At 47.4% G+C, this 13,924-nt stretch overlaps 1 protein-coding gene across 2 annotated transcripts in view; it reads left to right on the top strand.

Moving 5' to 3' along the window:
* The first annotated feature begins 61 nt into the window (after positions 1 to 61).
* Positions 62 to 13,924, top strand: part of IL17RD (interleukin 17 receptor D) — a 71,466-nt gene continuing 57,603 nt past the window's right edge. The window contains exon 1 of one of the 2 annotated variants that reach the window (XM_060631367.3): positions 62 to 276. In XM_060631367.3, the coding sequence (XP_060487350.3) occupies positions 151 to 276 (126 nt within the window). In that variant the 5' untranslated portion in view covers positions 62 to 150. The remainder of the gene's footprint in view (positions 277 to 13,924) is intronic. The other variant, XM_060631366.3, reaches the window with a different exon arrangement.

The following is a 13,924-nucleotide window of genomic DNA, read 5'->3' as shown; positions in this document are numbered from 1 at the left end:
CCTGAGGGAAGGGGCAGGATTCGGGAGGGCGGCGCATGCTCGTTGATGCGGCCAGCTCCGCCGCCGCCGCCGGCGCCACCGCCCACTTGGGGCTGGCCAGAGGCAGGCAGCCGGGGTGCAGAGTAGGTAGGGCTGGACAAGCGCACGGCCATGGCCCCGTGGCTGCAGCTCTGCTCCGTCTTCTTCACGGTCAACGCTTGCCTTAACGGCTCGCAGCTGGCCGTGGCTGCGGGCGGCTCCAGCAGAGCGCGGGGCGCCGACACCTGCGGCTGGAGGGTAAGGAGAAACTTCTCGCCGTCCCCAAAAGCGCGGCGGGCGCGGTGCGCACAGGTGCTCGCGGGCAGCTGAGCCGGCGCAGACGTGCCTGCCCTTCGCAGAGTCAGCGGCAGGGCTGGGATCCCCGCTGCTCCCGCCCTTCTTTCCCTCCCGGGGTGCACGTCCGCCAGCCCCGGCCCGGATGAAAGGGGCCGCCCGACCCCCGGCTTTGTGTTGCTAATGAGGCGCGGTCACTGGCTGGGGTCCGGCTCCCAGAGGGCGGGTGAGAAGGGCGTCCCGCGGCGGGCGGGAGAAGGGCGCCCCACCCTTTGTTCCCGGACCGGTACCTCCTTCGCCCCGGGTCTGGGATTCTCCGAGCTGTCCGAACTGGGGGCGCTTTGGACCCGGAGTGGGGGTCTTCCCGCGGACCTCCGGTTCACAACTCTGCAAAGGCCCAGGACTGCCAGAGAAGGGACCCAGAGCGCAGGGGAGGGATGCGCCCCCTCTCGTGGCCGCATTGTTCCCTCTAGGCTGTGCAGTCTTACCCCACTTTCACCCCAGCCCCGACTCCTGACTTGCTGGGAAATTTTGCTCGTCGTCCTTCGTCTAGAGAATGGTCTCACGGATGACCTACACCCCCTCTCCCCGTCCCCAGCTTGACCTGCGGATATTTTTCTAGACCAGAGGGAGGCATGAGTTTATCACCTCGGTCAGGAGCCCCAGAGGAGACTGGAGAGGTGCACAGATTTCGTCTTGTGCTTGGAGACTTCCCCCAGTAACCGACCACTTTGATGCTGTCCCGGTGGCGGGCGTGGGGTGGTAGGCTGTGTGCGCGGGGATGCTGAGTTCCCATGTCCCCACCAGGGTTTCTGGGTTTGGGCGGCGCCAGAACAGGGAGAGTGCATCTGTCTGCCCCTCACCTCCCACTGAAGCCAGGGCGGCCCGGCGTCAGGGCACTCAAGGCCTTCAGACATGTGGAGAGGACATAGACAGCCACGAACATGACCTTGTCTGTGCTTCGGGGCTCCAGTTTCTTCACTTGGAAAATGGGAATAGATGGAGACTTCCTAGTTATCCCAGCACTGTTTCTCTGAGAGATGGGTCATTTACTTAGAACAACGTTGTGCCACCTCTTCTGGGATGTTCTGAATGGCCTCAGAGCAGTCCAGGCCTAGCACCTGGCACCCTTTTAGGATCTTAGGCTATTGCTTTGAGCTCTTTTGCCCCACATTCAGAGAAACGCAGTGCAGAAAACCAAGTATGAGGCAGCAGATGGGATATCTTCAAACCCAATAGCTTCACTATAGACAGGTATAATACACCCTTCCACCACATCATAGTGAATATAGCCTTCCTTTTTGGGTAAAACATCACCTTTTTGTACTCTGTCCCACTTTAGTAGAATATCACTATTATTATATTTTAAGATACCGAGTTTTCCCCAGTATGTAGATAAAAAAGTTTTCCTTAAGGCTGTCTCATATTGACTTACTGATCCTGACAAACTTAAAAAAAATTTTTTTAAGTTTATTTATTTATTTTGAGAGAGAGTGTGTGAATGGGGTAAGGGCAGAGAGAGAGGGAGAGAGATTTCCCAGCAGGCTCCACAAGGACACAGTGCAGAGCCTGATGCCGGGCTCGAACTCAACTATGAGATCATGACCTGAGCCAAAATCAAGAGTCGGATGCTTATCTGACTGAGCCCCCAGGTGCCCAAGATCCTGCTAAACTTTTTGGGACTAAACAGGTATTTTGGCTTTTGAAGAACTGTAGGAGCATCACATGCATTTTATTCTGAGTTTTCCTATGACAGCACAGGTGGATCAGTCCTAATTGCTGTGTTTCTGCATTGTCTAGGTGGCTTTATGTGTCAGTGCACAAAGCTTGTGAAGTCTTAATGCCTTGGGTATAATAGTGACTTAAAAGAGCCAGGCTGGCGGTTTTGTTCTCTCTGCCTGTGGGAATGTGTTTGTCTCCTAACTGTGCATTCTTCCACAAGTTAATAGTGGCCCCTGGTCCAGCAGGCTTACACTCAGGCTGGCCTCTTTTCTCCCACCACAATTCCTAGTTGGGAGTGACCTTCCCAACAGCTTTTACTTTGGTCCCACTAATCCTCTCCTTGGGTCATTTTCATTCCTTCTTGAATGAGCATGGAAGTCTCTGGATCATCTCTCAGATTCTACACTCTTTCCAACCTGATACATGGCTGCTTCCCTCCTGGACTTGCCTTTTGGTACACCTGATGGAGCCACCAGCTCTCCCCAACCCCTCTTGCCTACCTGTCTTGCAAGCCCACCTTTCCAGCCTGCTCCCTAACTTTTGTGCCAGCGTAAAGCTGCTGAAGCATACTTTCTCTGCTCCTAGGATGCCTTCCCCCTGGCCAAAGACTCAGCTCAGGTGATGCCACCGCTGGGAAGTCCTCCCTAAATGCCATTCCCCTTGGTTTGCTTTCTCATGCAGGTCCTTGCACTTTGGTTCCCACCAGACTACCATCTCAATATTTGTTCACATCTGTGTCTTAGGATGGTTTTCCTTAACTAGATACTTCATCTTAGTGGCCTCAAAGCCTGGAGCCCTGTAAATCTTGGCTGAGCCCAATTAGACTCTGCAGCCTTCCTGTTAAATCCTGTATTAAGTGATATATTTTAGGAAGTGGATTGGAGAGATGAGAGCACTGAGCCCCAGTGTCCTCTCCTCAGCATGCTTTTGCACATGCTGTTCCTGTCTGTGTTCCTTTTCTTTACCCCTCAGCGTCCCTTCTCTGCTCGAGCAGCACTTCCTGCAGGAAGCCTTCCCTGCCCCCACCTCCCTGCATCAGTTCTTCCAGAAGTTGCTCTGTCAGGGGCTGGCCAGTGAATACTGGTGAACAGTGACTTGGGCATTTGATTCATGTCTGAGTCCCCTACCAGATAGTGGTGTTTAGCCCATAGATGTTGGTCTCAGTTATGAGGTTGCTTACAGTCTAGTTGGGGCCATGCAGACATACAAGAAGGGTCGATTGTGTGTGAGGCAAACAGGAGACAGTTTCCTGTGGGTCTAGGTCACATGGAACCTGAGAAGGGGACACCAGGGTGGAAAAATGAGCCCTGAAGGAGGGGCAGGATCTGGGTGCTGCCGAGGAACTGAGCAAATGACCCCTTTGATCTCCATGGAGCATTTGTTCCACGAACTCTTGCCCCTGCAGGAATGTGTATTTTCCCAGGACTTGCAAGGTAGACCGCAGCCAGCTGACCCACAGGAGCTCTGCTAACACACCTCTCTGAGGAGCCGGCCTGGTTTAAGTGGTCAGATTTCACAACCTCCCCATTATTAGTGGGACAATTAAGGGGCTGATACCATCTTGAACACAGCTCAGTGTTTTAGAAATGAGTTGTGGGCACACTTCCTCAACTGCTTAAAAAAAAAAAAAATCTCTTAGGGCCCTTGCCAGGTAAACTATTGGAGTAATAAATAGTTTTCCCAAAGAAGTAACAATTTCTAAAACTTCCTGAGGGGCTAGCATCCTCATTTACACTGGACCTTAACTCTTGTTTCTTGATAGTGGAATGATTGTGTTTGTGATGGGTAACTTTATGTCAATCAGTTGCTTTGAGGTCCCCCCCCCCCCCCCCCGTCTTGCTGGTTGTTTGAAAAGCATTTATGGAACAAAGAATTAGGCATCAGCTTCCACAGGTTTTTATTTAGTGGCATTTTCTGCAGTGGAGAAGGAGGGAACAAGAATGCCTTCCTGGCTAGGTGAGGTACATCTTCTCTGGTCTTTTATCTCTGAAACAAATGTCTAGCCTGCAAAAAGCCTGCTCCTTCAGGAATTCAGGAAGCCAGAATGCTGGCATCGTCTTTACGATGAAGTGCAAGTTTCCCATTTAAGGCAAATAACTTCATTTCGAAAGGTAGGAAGGAATAGGGTGGTACTTGGAAAAGAAGTTCCAGCTGGTTAAAATTTAGGTCCTGATAAAAGTCCAATCCAAGAACTCTCCTTGGCTGTGGGCCCAGGCATGTTTATTTGATTCTGAATTGGATGCGTTTTCATTCACTTGCAGCTCATGGCTCCCCAGCCTGCATCTGGTCGGCCTGTCTTGCGGCCATGTCTTCCATGTTGTACATGCTCTTGTGTCTCTTACAGAATTCTTCGTTAAAAATGACTCAGCCCTGGTTGACACATTTTTCAGAGAGACGTTTTTATAAGAACTGCAATGCTTCCCTCTGGCTTGTCTTGCCGTGTTAATTGGGAATTCTGTCAGCCCAAGTCCACCTTTCTTGAACCGCCCTCCCTTGTCTCCCCTCCCCCATCCATCCTTCCGACCCCCAGAGCCCCTGCAGTGCCTGGGGCATTGTGCTAGTTATTAACAAGGGGATACAGCTGGGTGGATGAGAACAGCAAGTAAGTACCGGCTGTGGACCCTTTCCCGCTGAACACAATTTCTCAAAGTGAAGTCCGGGAGCTTCCACTATCAGGATTGCCTTGGGAGCTTGTTAAAAGGCAGATTCAAAGATAATGCCTCCAGAATGGGAGTGGGATGGGGGTTCAGTTCTTCTGATGCACTCTCAATGATGAGAGCCATTGCTTTCAGAAGACCAGGCTTCCCCAGGCCAGATGAGGGAGAGAGAAGCCACATTCTAAACATTTAAAATCAGTTTGACTTTAAAGTACTTCTTTGGACTTAGAGAGGAAGTGGAGACTGTCAGAGCCCCCGACCAGTGAGAAGAGTCAGGCTGGCTAAGGGGATCCTGGGGAGGCAGCTGGGCAGGTCACCCTGGTTTGGGTGGGTGCCTTTAGCCTGGGGTTGAAGGGGAGGTCACGAGTGAAGGGGACCCTGACTTCCATGGGTTCCTCCCCAGAACAGCTGGGCTTGTCTGGAAAACAATCTTAGGAAAGAGTAGGGTAGGATCCAAATCGTATTCTCTGCAGTTCAAACCTTACAGCGTCCCTACAAAGGAAAGAACTGCTAATGCTTTCCTAAGTCTTTATTTTAAGTTGAGTATTTTTCATGCTTCATTTGGCCTAAAATGTGTGTGTGTGTGTGTGTTTAAGCTTTTAGACCCTCTTTTCCCCTTATTGGTCCCTGAGCTTTTCACACACCATGCCCAGCAGATGTCTGCTGCTGCTGGGGCCACCCCATCAGCAATTAATTGTACCTTTTCGTTTCTTACTGCCTTTACCTCTGATGGATGAGTTTTTAGGCTTCAGGAAGCTCGCCACACCCCCCCCCCCAACTCCTCAGTTTATAAGAGTATGGGCGGAGAGGCAAGGGCTCAGGTACCCCTAGAAGCTTGACAGGCTCGGGTGGAGGACAGTGCCCTCGCAGGAGACCTCTGTCCTGCACCCTACCCTGGTAGCTGAGACCTTTTCTGTTTCACATCTCCCCCAGATTTGGAGGTTCCCCTGCCCCTCAGCAGGCTCAGGGGGCCTGTCTGTGCTGGTGCCACGGGCCCCATCTCCCAGCAGCCTGACTTGCTCGTCCTGTGGGAGGCAATGTCCTCCTGGGCAGTGTTTGTCTTGGCTGCTGGGACATTCTGAATGGTCCTGACACACGATTAGGTGACTGATGGCCCCACAACACATTGTCTCCTCCAGGGCCCCGGGGCCTTTGAAGCTCTTCCCTGTGGGAAGTAAAGAGACTATTTGCTCTATTAAAATGCCTTGGTATTTCCTCTGTTTAACCACAGGCCACTTCCTCTCTGCCACTCTAAACCCGGCAGGGCCACCGGCTGATTGAAAAGACACAAACCCAGGAGTGAGCACATCCTATTGAAACAGATAGTCTTACTGCAGATTAAAGCCGGGGCACATCTCTAAGAAGAAACCAAACCTAAGGGGGAAATGCTAGAGAAGCTCCTTATCTTGCTGGAAATGTAGCTTGTTGACACAATTCACACTTCAAGTTCTGAGTACAGAATAGGGTACTTTTTGGTTTGTTTGTTTGTTTTTAAGAAGGGAAGCCAAAATTGTAACCAAATCAAAGAGTTTTTATCTAGTGTGGCAGGTTACAGGCATACAGTCAAGTGGATTTCTCGTTGTGTGAGTTGGAAACTCTTCATTATCTGGGAAGAGCATGATGTCTTCATAGAAAACCATGCCAGGCTTATTCTCTACTTGCAGATTCTGTCTGCTGGTTTCATGAGCTCAGAAGTCAAAGTAAGAAGTTTGTAGCTGAATAATACCAAAAAGCCTCTGGAGAGACTGTCCCTCAACCTTTCCCAAGCAGTTTCTTGAGAAAGTTTAATAACACCAGGCGTGAAACTAAAAATTACCTAAGTAACAAAGACAGAAGATTTAAACCCTGTCTATACCCTGTCTTTGTGAGGGGCCTAACTAAGGAATAACTAGCTAGTTTCTAATGGAGACTATTATTTTAACATTTGCAACTCCATTGTTCAAAGCATCTGTGATAAAAACGGCTTCTCTTTTCTTTGGTTCCTTGTTTGGAAATGTTGGGGGAAGGTGGATGTAGCTAATTAAGGCTACAACATTTAAAGGGGGGACTTAATAGGTACCAGCTGTCCTCAACAAATCACTGGGTGGATGACAAAATAAAGATGTGATGTGAACACACATGTAATTCTCTTCTAAAACGGAAGTTGGCCTATAAATTGTCTGATTTAATAGCATGAATGGAAACTAACTCCATTAAAAAACTACTGTGTGCTTTTAAGAAGCATTTATTTTATAGTAAACCTAACGGTAAAATGTCTTATTTGCATAAGGCTGGTACCTTAAGAGTTGAAAGGGCAGTAGACTGCAAGTATCGGAAATTTTATAAATTGTAATTTTACTGTATGTTCCTTCATTCCAAACCTGAACTAATAGACATTAATCATGAGGCTTTTTTAATTAAAATTACTACATTGTAGGAAAGCTTGCTTGAACTTATCAGAGATGTCCTACAAAACTGAAGCAGCAACTTTGAAAGGGAATGGAAATTGATAGCATTAATTAAATGTTTGAGTGGATATTTACATTTCACACATTAAATGAATACTTCAAATGAATCCTTTTGCAATCGCAAGGGATTAGGCTTTAAATATAACCTTTTTTAGATTTAAAAAGTACTTCATTCCCTTAAAAACTAGGACTTTTTCCAAGTGTTCTCATTTGTCAGTTTTTTTTTTCATTTCTCAGTTTTGTAGATTTCCCCCCCCCCCCCCCCGCCCCCCAGTGAATGGTCACCCTTTAAAAAATGCTGGCTGTGGCCCCAGACTTCTGTTCTGAGATGGGGATAGAGGGAAGGTTTCCTTGGAACGAAGTACATTTTCCTGAGACAGGCCATATGGTTTAAAAACCCTTTCTCTGTGATTTTATTCTGTCCAGGTGATTTCTGGTTTTTCCTCTCCTGAAATGCCCCCCCAATCCCCCCGCCTTTCATCAGAGGAAAATGCAATGCAATCCAGACCAATGCAGGAGCGTTCAGCCCTAGCAAGTGTGGTCCCTGCTAAGTGACAGTTTATCTCTGCCTTCCTCTCAAGGTCGCTCTGGCTAGGACACAAGCATTCACATGGTTAGGAGTTATTGTAACTGCTCAATATCTGAAGTTCAAGAAGACTTACATGGAGTGAGGAGGCAAGACAGGGTTTTTTTGAGTAGCTACTCTGTGTCAAGTCTCAGTGTGGTTCTGTAGTTACTTATGTTTTCCAGGGCAAGGACAAAGATGGTAGGACCAGGTCAGGTCCCCGTGTCTGCAGTGGCTCCCCACCCAGCTGAGGCTGCAAGAAAAAGGCATTGGGGCCTAGAGACGGGGAGGTGCAGGAAGGATTCCAGGGTACAGGGAACTCTCTGCACCTCCCCACTCCTCCCAGAGAAACATGAACCACAGTTTCTGCTGCTTCTCATCCTAGAACATTCCAGCTTATGCAGTTGCCAGTGTGAGAAGCTGGGTAATGATGTGCCAGTGCCCGAGGCACTGCTTGGCACCCACCTTTGGAAATCTGGCTTTTTAGCCCGTGTAACTCTGGTCTCTTGCTCTGTCTCAGTTTCCCCTGCTTTGGAAGAGGCTCACCTTTCTGAGGCTTCGCCACACTGTGTTTTCCTCCTTCAGCCTCCCCATGTGAACATCACCTGTGCCAGAAAGCATGCATTTAGTAAAGTCAGACCCACCCCATCATGCCTCCAGATTTAGTAAGAATGCATCCAGCCTTTTGCAGTGATGCATTGAAGAAAAAGTGGAAACTTGATTTGTTTATGAAGAAGAAACTTCATTTGGATGGTTCAGAGGAGGCTTAGAAGAAGGGATTGGATGGCTGAAGGAGGCAGGCCCTGTCTGTGAGTGCATCCAGGAGGTGGGGGGATCCTTTGAAAGGAAAGTGTGGCTGAAAGAAAGAAGTGGCAAAGCTGGGGGATGGGGTGGGGACAGGATTATGTGGTGCCTTGAATTTTGCCTGTGTGCACCTGTCAAGAATGATGAGGCTTGGCAGGTTTCTCCAGCAGATGAGTGGTTTGATAAGAGTGACCCTCAGTGACCATTTCTTTATTCAGTGAGTATTTGGTGTTTTCTATGAACTGCAACTGGTTTCTGGAGCATAGAGACAAGTAGAACAACAATACCAACCTGACCACCCTGTTTAAAATAGCAACCTGCCCTCTTTTCCTTACTTTGCTTTTCTCCACAGAACTTTTCACAATGAGACACACATGGTGTTTTCTGTCTGTCTCCCCCACCTCGGGGTCAGCTGCGTGAGGGCTGGGCCCGTATCTGTTTTGTTCCGTGCTGCAGCAGGAGATCAGTGGCCGGCACATCGCAGGTTCCTCCTGCTTGTTCCTTGAATGACCAAGTGCTCTTCAGGAAATTAAAATCAGCCAGGAGAGTGATGGTGGCACAAGCGGATGATCTCAGGCGGTCTCTCTGACCAGGTGGCACAGAAGGCGAGCAATTGTCATACAGATTTCCTCGGAAGTTCTGTAGTTTCTTTTCCTCAACATTAGTGCATCATGTGGCATTAGGTGCTGAGAGTTAGCATAAAATATGCTCCACTTATTCACATCGTGGATTATTGGCACCATGTGCCCATCCTGGCCAATTGCTGGGCTGCCGGATGACTGAGGTGGCGATCGGGCCGGTATTGGACGGGGATCCCACTTTGTAAAGTGTTGGTTGCCTCCAGAGAGGATGTTTGGACCGCACAGTTTACACTGCACTGTGGATTAAAAAAAAAAAAAAAAAGTAAAAAGTTACCACCCAGTGCTAACGACACATCCTGGTTTTGGACTTTATGAAATGACGTGAATGAAATGTTTCTCACTCCCAGGCAGCAGCCCCCAGCTGGTATGAAAACCCTGTCTTTTTAACAGAGGTACAGGTCTCTTTCTGTTTCATCCCCTCTGGTTGTGAACACGTTTCATTTTCTGAAGTCACCAGACGGTCCATCCAGAATCAAAGATGCTCTTTGCCTTCTTTCCAGGGCTGTGGGTTTGCCGGCCAGCTGTGGTAATGAGTTTTTGCTCTGCTTTGATTTTCATGGCTTGCCTCCCTGTGGGAGGAACTAGATATTTCTGATCTTACCTCTGCTCATATTCAGATCCAGCCAAGCAGTCAGTGACTTCCCGGGCTTTTTTGTGGGAGACTGTGGGAAAGGTCCTGGTTGGCTGGCTATGAATTAATGAAATCCTTAGAAGGCTTCACTAAAGATAGCTCCTGTGGCTTAAAAAAATAGCATTGCCTTTTTAATTTGAGAAAGAGGTCATGGAGTTTTACTGAAATTAAGCAGAGAAAATGTAACATCTGGTTGTGCTGCCCCAAGGCTGCTTCGGGGCGGCGGGAGGGAGCTGTGCTTTGGTTCCCAGTGTCTGACTCGCCCAAGGTGACAGTCACCCAGGTCCCTCATAAGGCTGCCTCTCTCATTGTTCTGCCTGGGTTTTGAAGTCCTTAGCAGACAGAAATTCTACCCCCACATCTTTTCACTTGAGCACATTTCCCATTTACTGAGCTTTCTTCTTTTTTACTTAAAGGGTCACACTTTTTTTTTTTTTTTAAGTGCATAGTTTTGGAGTTGGTCAAGACGAGTGTAATTATTGCTTTTATCTCATTAAAGAAAGATGAGGGTGGATAATGGGAGAGACTTTGGAAGGAAAGTGGGGGGTTTTAAAGAGCTGTTCTAAGAAGTTTTTAAATTAGTAGGCTTTCTGACATGAGCAGAAAGAGAATGATAAATTGCAGGAGAGTTTTAGGGAAAGGCATAAAACAGATTTTGAAGGACCTATGACTTTTTTAAAAGTAGAAACATGAACGTCTTGAATGTCTTAAATGTCTGCTGTGTGCACATCTCCACCCCCCTTGCCCAGTGAAGTGACTAATAAGTCATGTTATGATGTTTTTAAATTTTTATCTTTATTCTGGATCTATGCTGTGTGACGCCTTTATGTAATTTTCCTATAAAAAACATTAGTAATATTTTGGGCATATATTTTCTGAAACTAAACAGGAAGATTAAATTGTTGCTGTGTAGGTGGGCCAGTCACTGGTGCCTGGGCTTCTCTTTACTTTCCCTCCTGTATTTTGAATTCTGAAAATTTTCTGGGGCGCCTGGGTGGCGCAGTCGGTTAAGCGTCCGACTTCAGCCAGGTCACGATCTCACGGTCCGTGAGTTCGAGCCCCGCGTCGGGCTCTGGGCTGATGGCTCGGAGCCTGGAGCCTGTTTCCGATTCTGTGTCTCCCTCTCTCTCTGTCCCTCCCCCGTTCATGCTCTGTCTCTCTCTGTCCCAAAAATAAAATAAACGTTGAAAAAAAAAAAAAAATTTGAATTCTGAAAATTTTCAAGCCTATAGAAAGGTTGAAAGCATGGTAAAATGAACACCTATTTCCCCTTTGCCTAGACTCACTAGTTCCTTGCCACACGTCCCTCAGTAGTCTTACATAGAGTCCTTCGTGATTTCTTTCTGAATCACATTCAAGATTCAGACAAGGATCATTCATTGCTTTTACATAGACACAGACATCCTGTCTCCTTTAATTGAGGACAGTCCTTTCACCTATTTCTTTGGTCCTTTGTAACACACACATTCTGAAGGGTCAGGGTTACTTGTGGTGTAGACAGTCCCAGTTAGATTTCTGATTGTTTCCTCATGATTAGGGTCAAGTTAAATATTTTGGCAAGATCCCTGTAAAGGTGATATGGGGACGTTGATATGTTACATATCAATAGGTTACAAATATGGGTGGAGTTGCAGCGATGAGCAAACTTTGGTTTTTCTACGTGAAATTGTTGCCCACAGAGACCTTTCCAATGGTTTAACGCAGTTCAGTCTTGTATTGTCTTTTTTAAAAAAGCGATGCCGGGGCACCTGGGTGGCTCAGTCGGTGAAGCGGCTGACTTCAACTCAGGTCATGATTTCCCGGTTCCTGAGTTCCAGCCCCGCATTGGGCTCTATGCTGACAGCTCAGAGCCTGGAGCCTGCTTCAAATTCTGTGTGTGTGTGTGTCTCTCTCCCTGCCCCTCCCCCACTGGCTCATTCTCTGTTTCTGAAAAAAGATGAATAAACTTAAAAAAAATTTAAAAAACAATAAAAAGCTGGTGCTTTACATTAAGGCTTCCCTTTTACTTTGCTGAGAGTCCAAAATGCAGGGTGTCATGTAATCTCTTTGCTTAAAGACTATTTGAAATCAACTGTGCTCTCAGGAGTGTGGTGTCTGGGGAATGTTTAAGGCTTTTGCTATTCACACAGGCTTGTTGCAAACAGTTGTAGATATCGCCCTCAGCGACTGGGAACTGAGTTCCTATTAAAACCTCTATTTGGCTCAGGCAGGTTTACGGTTGAATGCATCCTCACACCAAAATTCAGCCATTACTTTCCTTTGTGCTAAGAAAACATTGAACTTTATTTCCAGTAAAGGTCACTTCACTCAAAACATGTCCTCAAAGTCAGTTTCCAGCCCTTTGGTTCTGTGATTGCCTAGTGTCTAAATTATTTTATTAGAGTCCCTCACAGACCGTTACATCAGTTTAATGTGAATTACTATCTTCTCCCTAATTACACGGCTTTTCTTTCTTTCCTTTGTCCTTACCCCAGATGTCAGGGCGTGTAAAGTAAAAGACGTGTAAAGTTAATATTGATTATTTTTCAAAGTAAGTTAAAACGTCAGAAAGTGACCAGTTGTTATTCTTACAGGGTACCAGGAAAGCGGCAGAGACAAACCCTCCATCTTTTATTCATAAGTCCGGGGAGACGGGGAGGGCGCAGGCGGGCCTGTGTGCCCGGCGTTTGTTCAGCTTTCAGGACCGGGCCTCCTCCCCTGCTGGCCGTGAAATGTCATGCCGAGTTGTAATAGTGGGACATTCAGCATGCAGAGAATGGGCCGCAGAGGTTCAACTTTGCTTTTCATTTTCTTTTCTGGCACCAGGTCCCTAGTCCCCTCCTTGGCCTGACAATAAAAGGCCAGAAAGCAGCAGTCTGGAGGCTGGCAGGGATGCGGTGCAGCCCAGCCCAGCCCAGGGCCAGCTCCTGTGCTGGAATGCGCTGGACACAAAGGCCCGGCCAGGGTGTGCCTCAGGAGGGGGTGGCGGTTTGCCTTTGCTGAGGCTAGTGGGCTGTGGTCACAGGGGAGAGTGTTCTTGTTTCCATGGCTGTGCTGCCTCTGGTTTCGGTGGGAGAGGGGGTGCAGAGTGCTTCTGATTCTCAGAAATCACTCGGGGCTCACCATTTCTGTGCAGAGGGAGGCACTGGGGCAGAGAGCTGAGGCCGCGAGACTCCTAGGGCTCAGACCCGTACTTTGGATAAAGAGAAATCAGGCAGCATTTGCTAATAAGCAGGCCTAGAATTTGATTTAGAGCAATAGTTCTCAATTGGGGGTGATTTGGAGAATCCCTGGAGACATTTTGGTTGTCACAATGGGGAAGAGGTTTTGCTACTGGCTTTTTGTGGGTAGGGGCCAGGGATGCTGGCCAAACACCCTGAAATGCACAGGCCGGCCCTCCCCAGTAAAAACTTACCAGCCCAAGGTGTCAGTAGTGCTGAGGTTGACAGACCCTGATTTAGGGGTCCCATTTTAGCATTTGAGTTTCTCAGCTCACTTAGCCTTATAACACTTTTCAACTTCCTTTCTATTTAACAGAAACTGCTGGTTCTATAAATCTGCATTCAGGATGAATTTCTATTAAACTCTCCAAGACATATGATTTAACTATTGTGGTGCTCCTGGAAAGATATGCCCTGAATGCAACTACTATTTTAAATGCAAAAGACGATTTTTTTTTTTTTTTGCCATAATTTGATCAAAGTAGCATAACCTGTGCCTCTGTTTTTGTTACTCACTGATGGTCTGTGGATAACATTACATTTTTTCAGCATGAAACCCAACACTTCAAATCCCTAAAGCAGTCTCAAATTTATGGTTAATAAAAGCATTTATTGTACTGGATGTCATCTGTTATATCACTCTGGGGCTAGAAACTGGCAAGCAGTGGACAGGAAATATTTTCATTTCAAATCGCTTCAATCTTATGGTCTAGGGGCAAAAGTGTCTGATTTCAGGAAAGCCACGGTGAATAGCATAGTAATGAATGCATTTTTAGTTGATTAAGCAGGCATTCTCTCCCTTTCAAACAGTCTTCTCTCTTTGGCTTGGTGGGGCTAAATAAACATGCGATGTTAAGTGATAGCATTTCTTGTGTTGGCCATGCTTTTCCTTTGATCATCTTAAACTTTTCAAAGTGTTTTCCAGGAATCCTCAGCAGAGCTGAG

Source organism: Panthera onca, chromosome A2, assembly GCF_046562875.1.
Source record: "Panthera onca isolate mPanOnc1 chromosome A2, mPanOnc1 haplotype 2, whole genome shotgun sequence".
NCBI classification, from domain to species: Eukaryota; Metazoa; Chordata; class Mammalia; order Carnivora; family Felidae; genus Panthera; species Panthera onca.
This window is presented reverse-complemented; position numbering and strand designations above follow the sequence as displayed.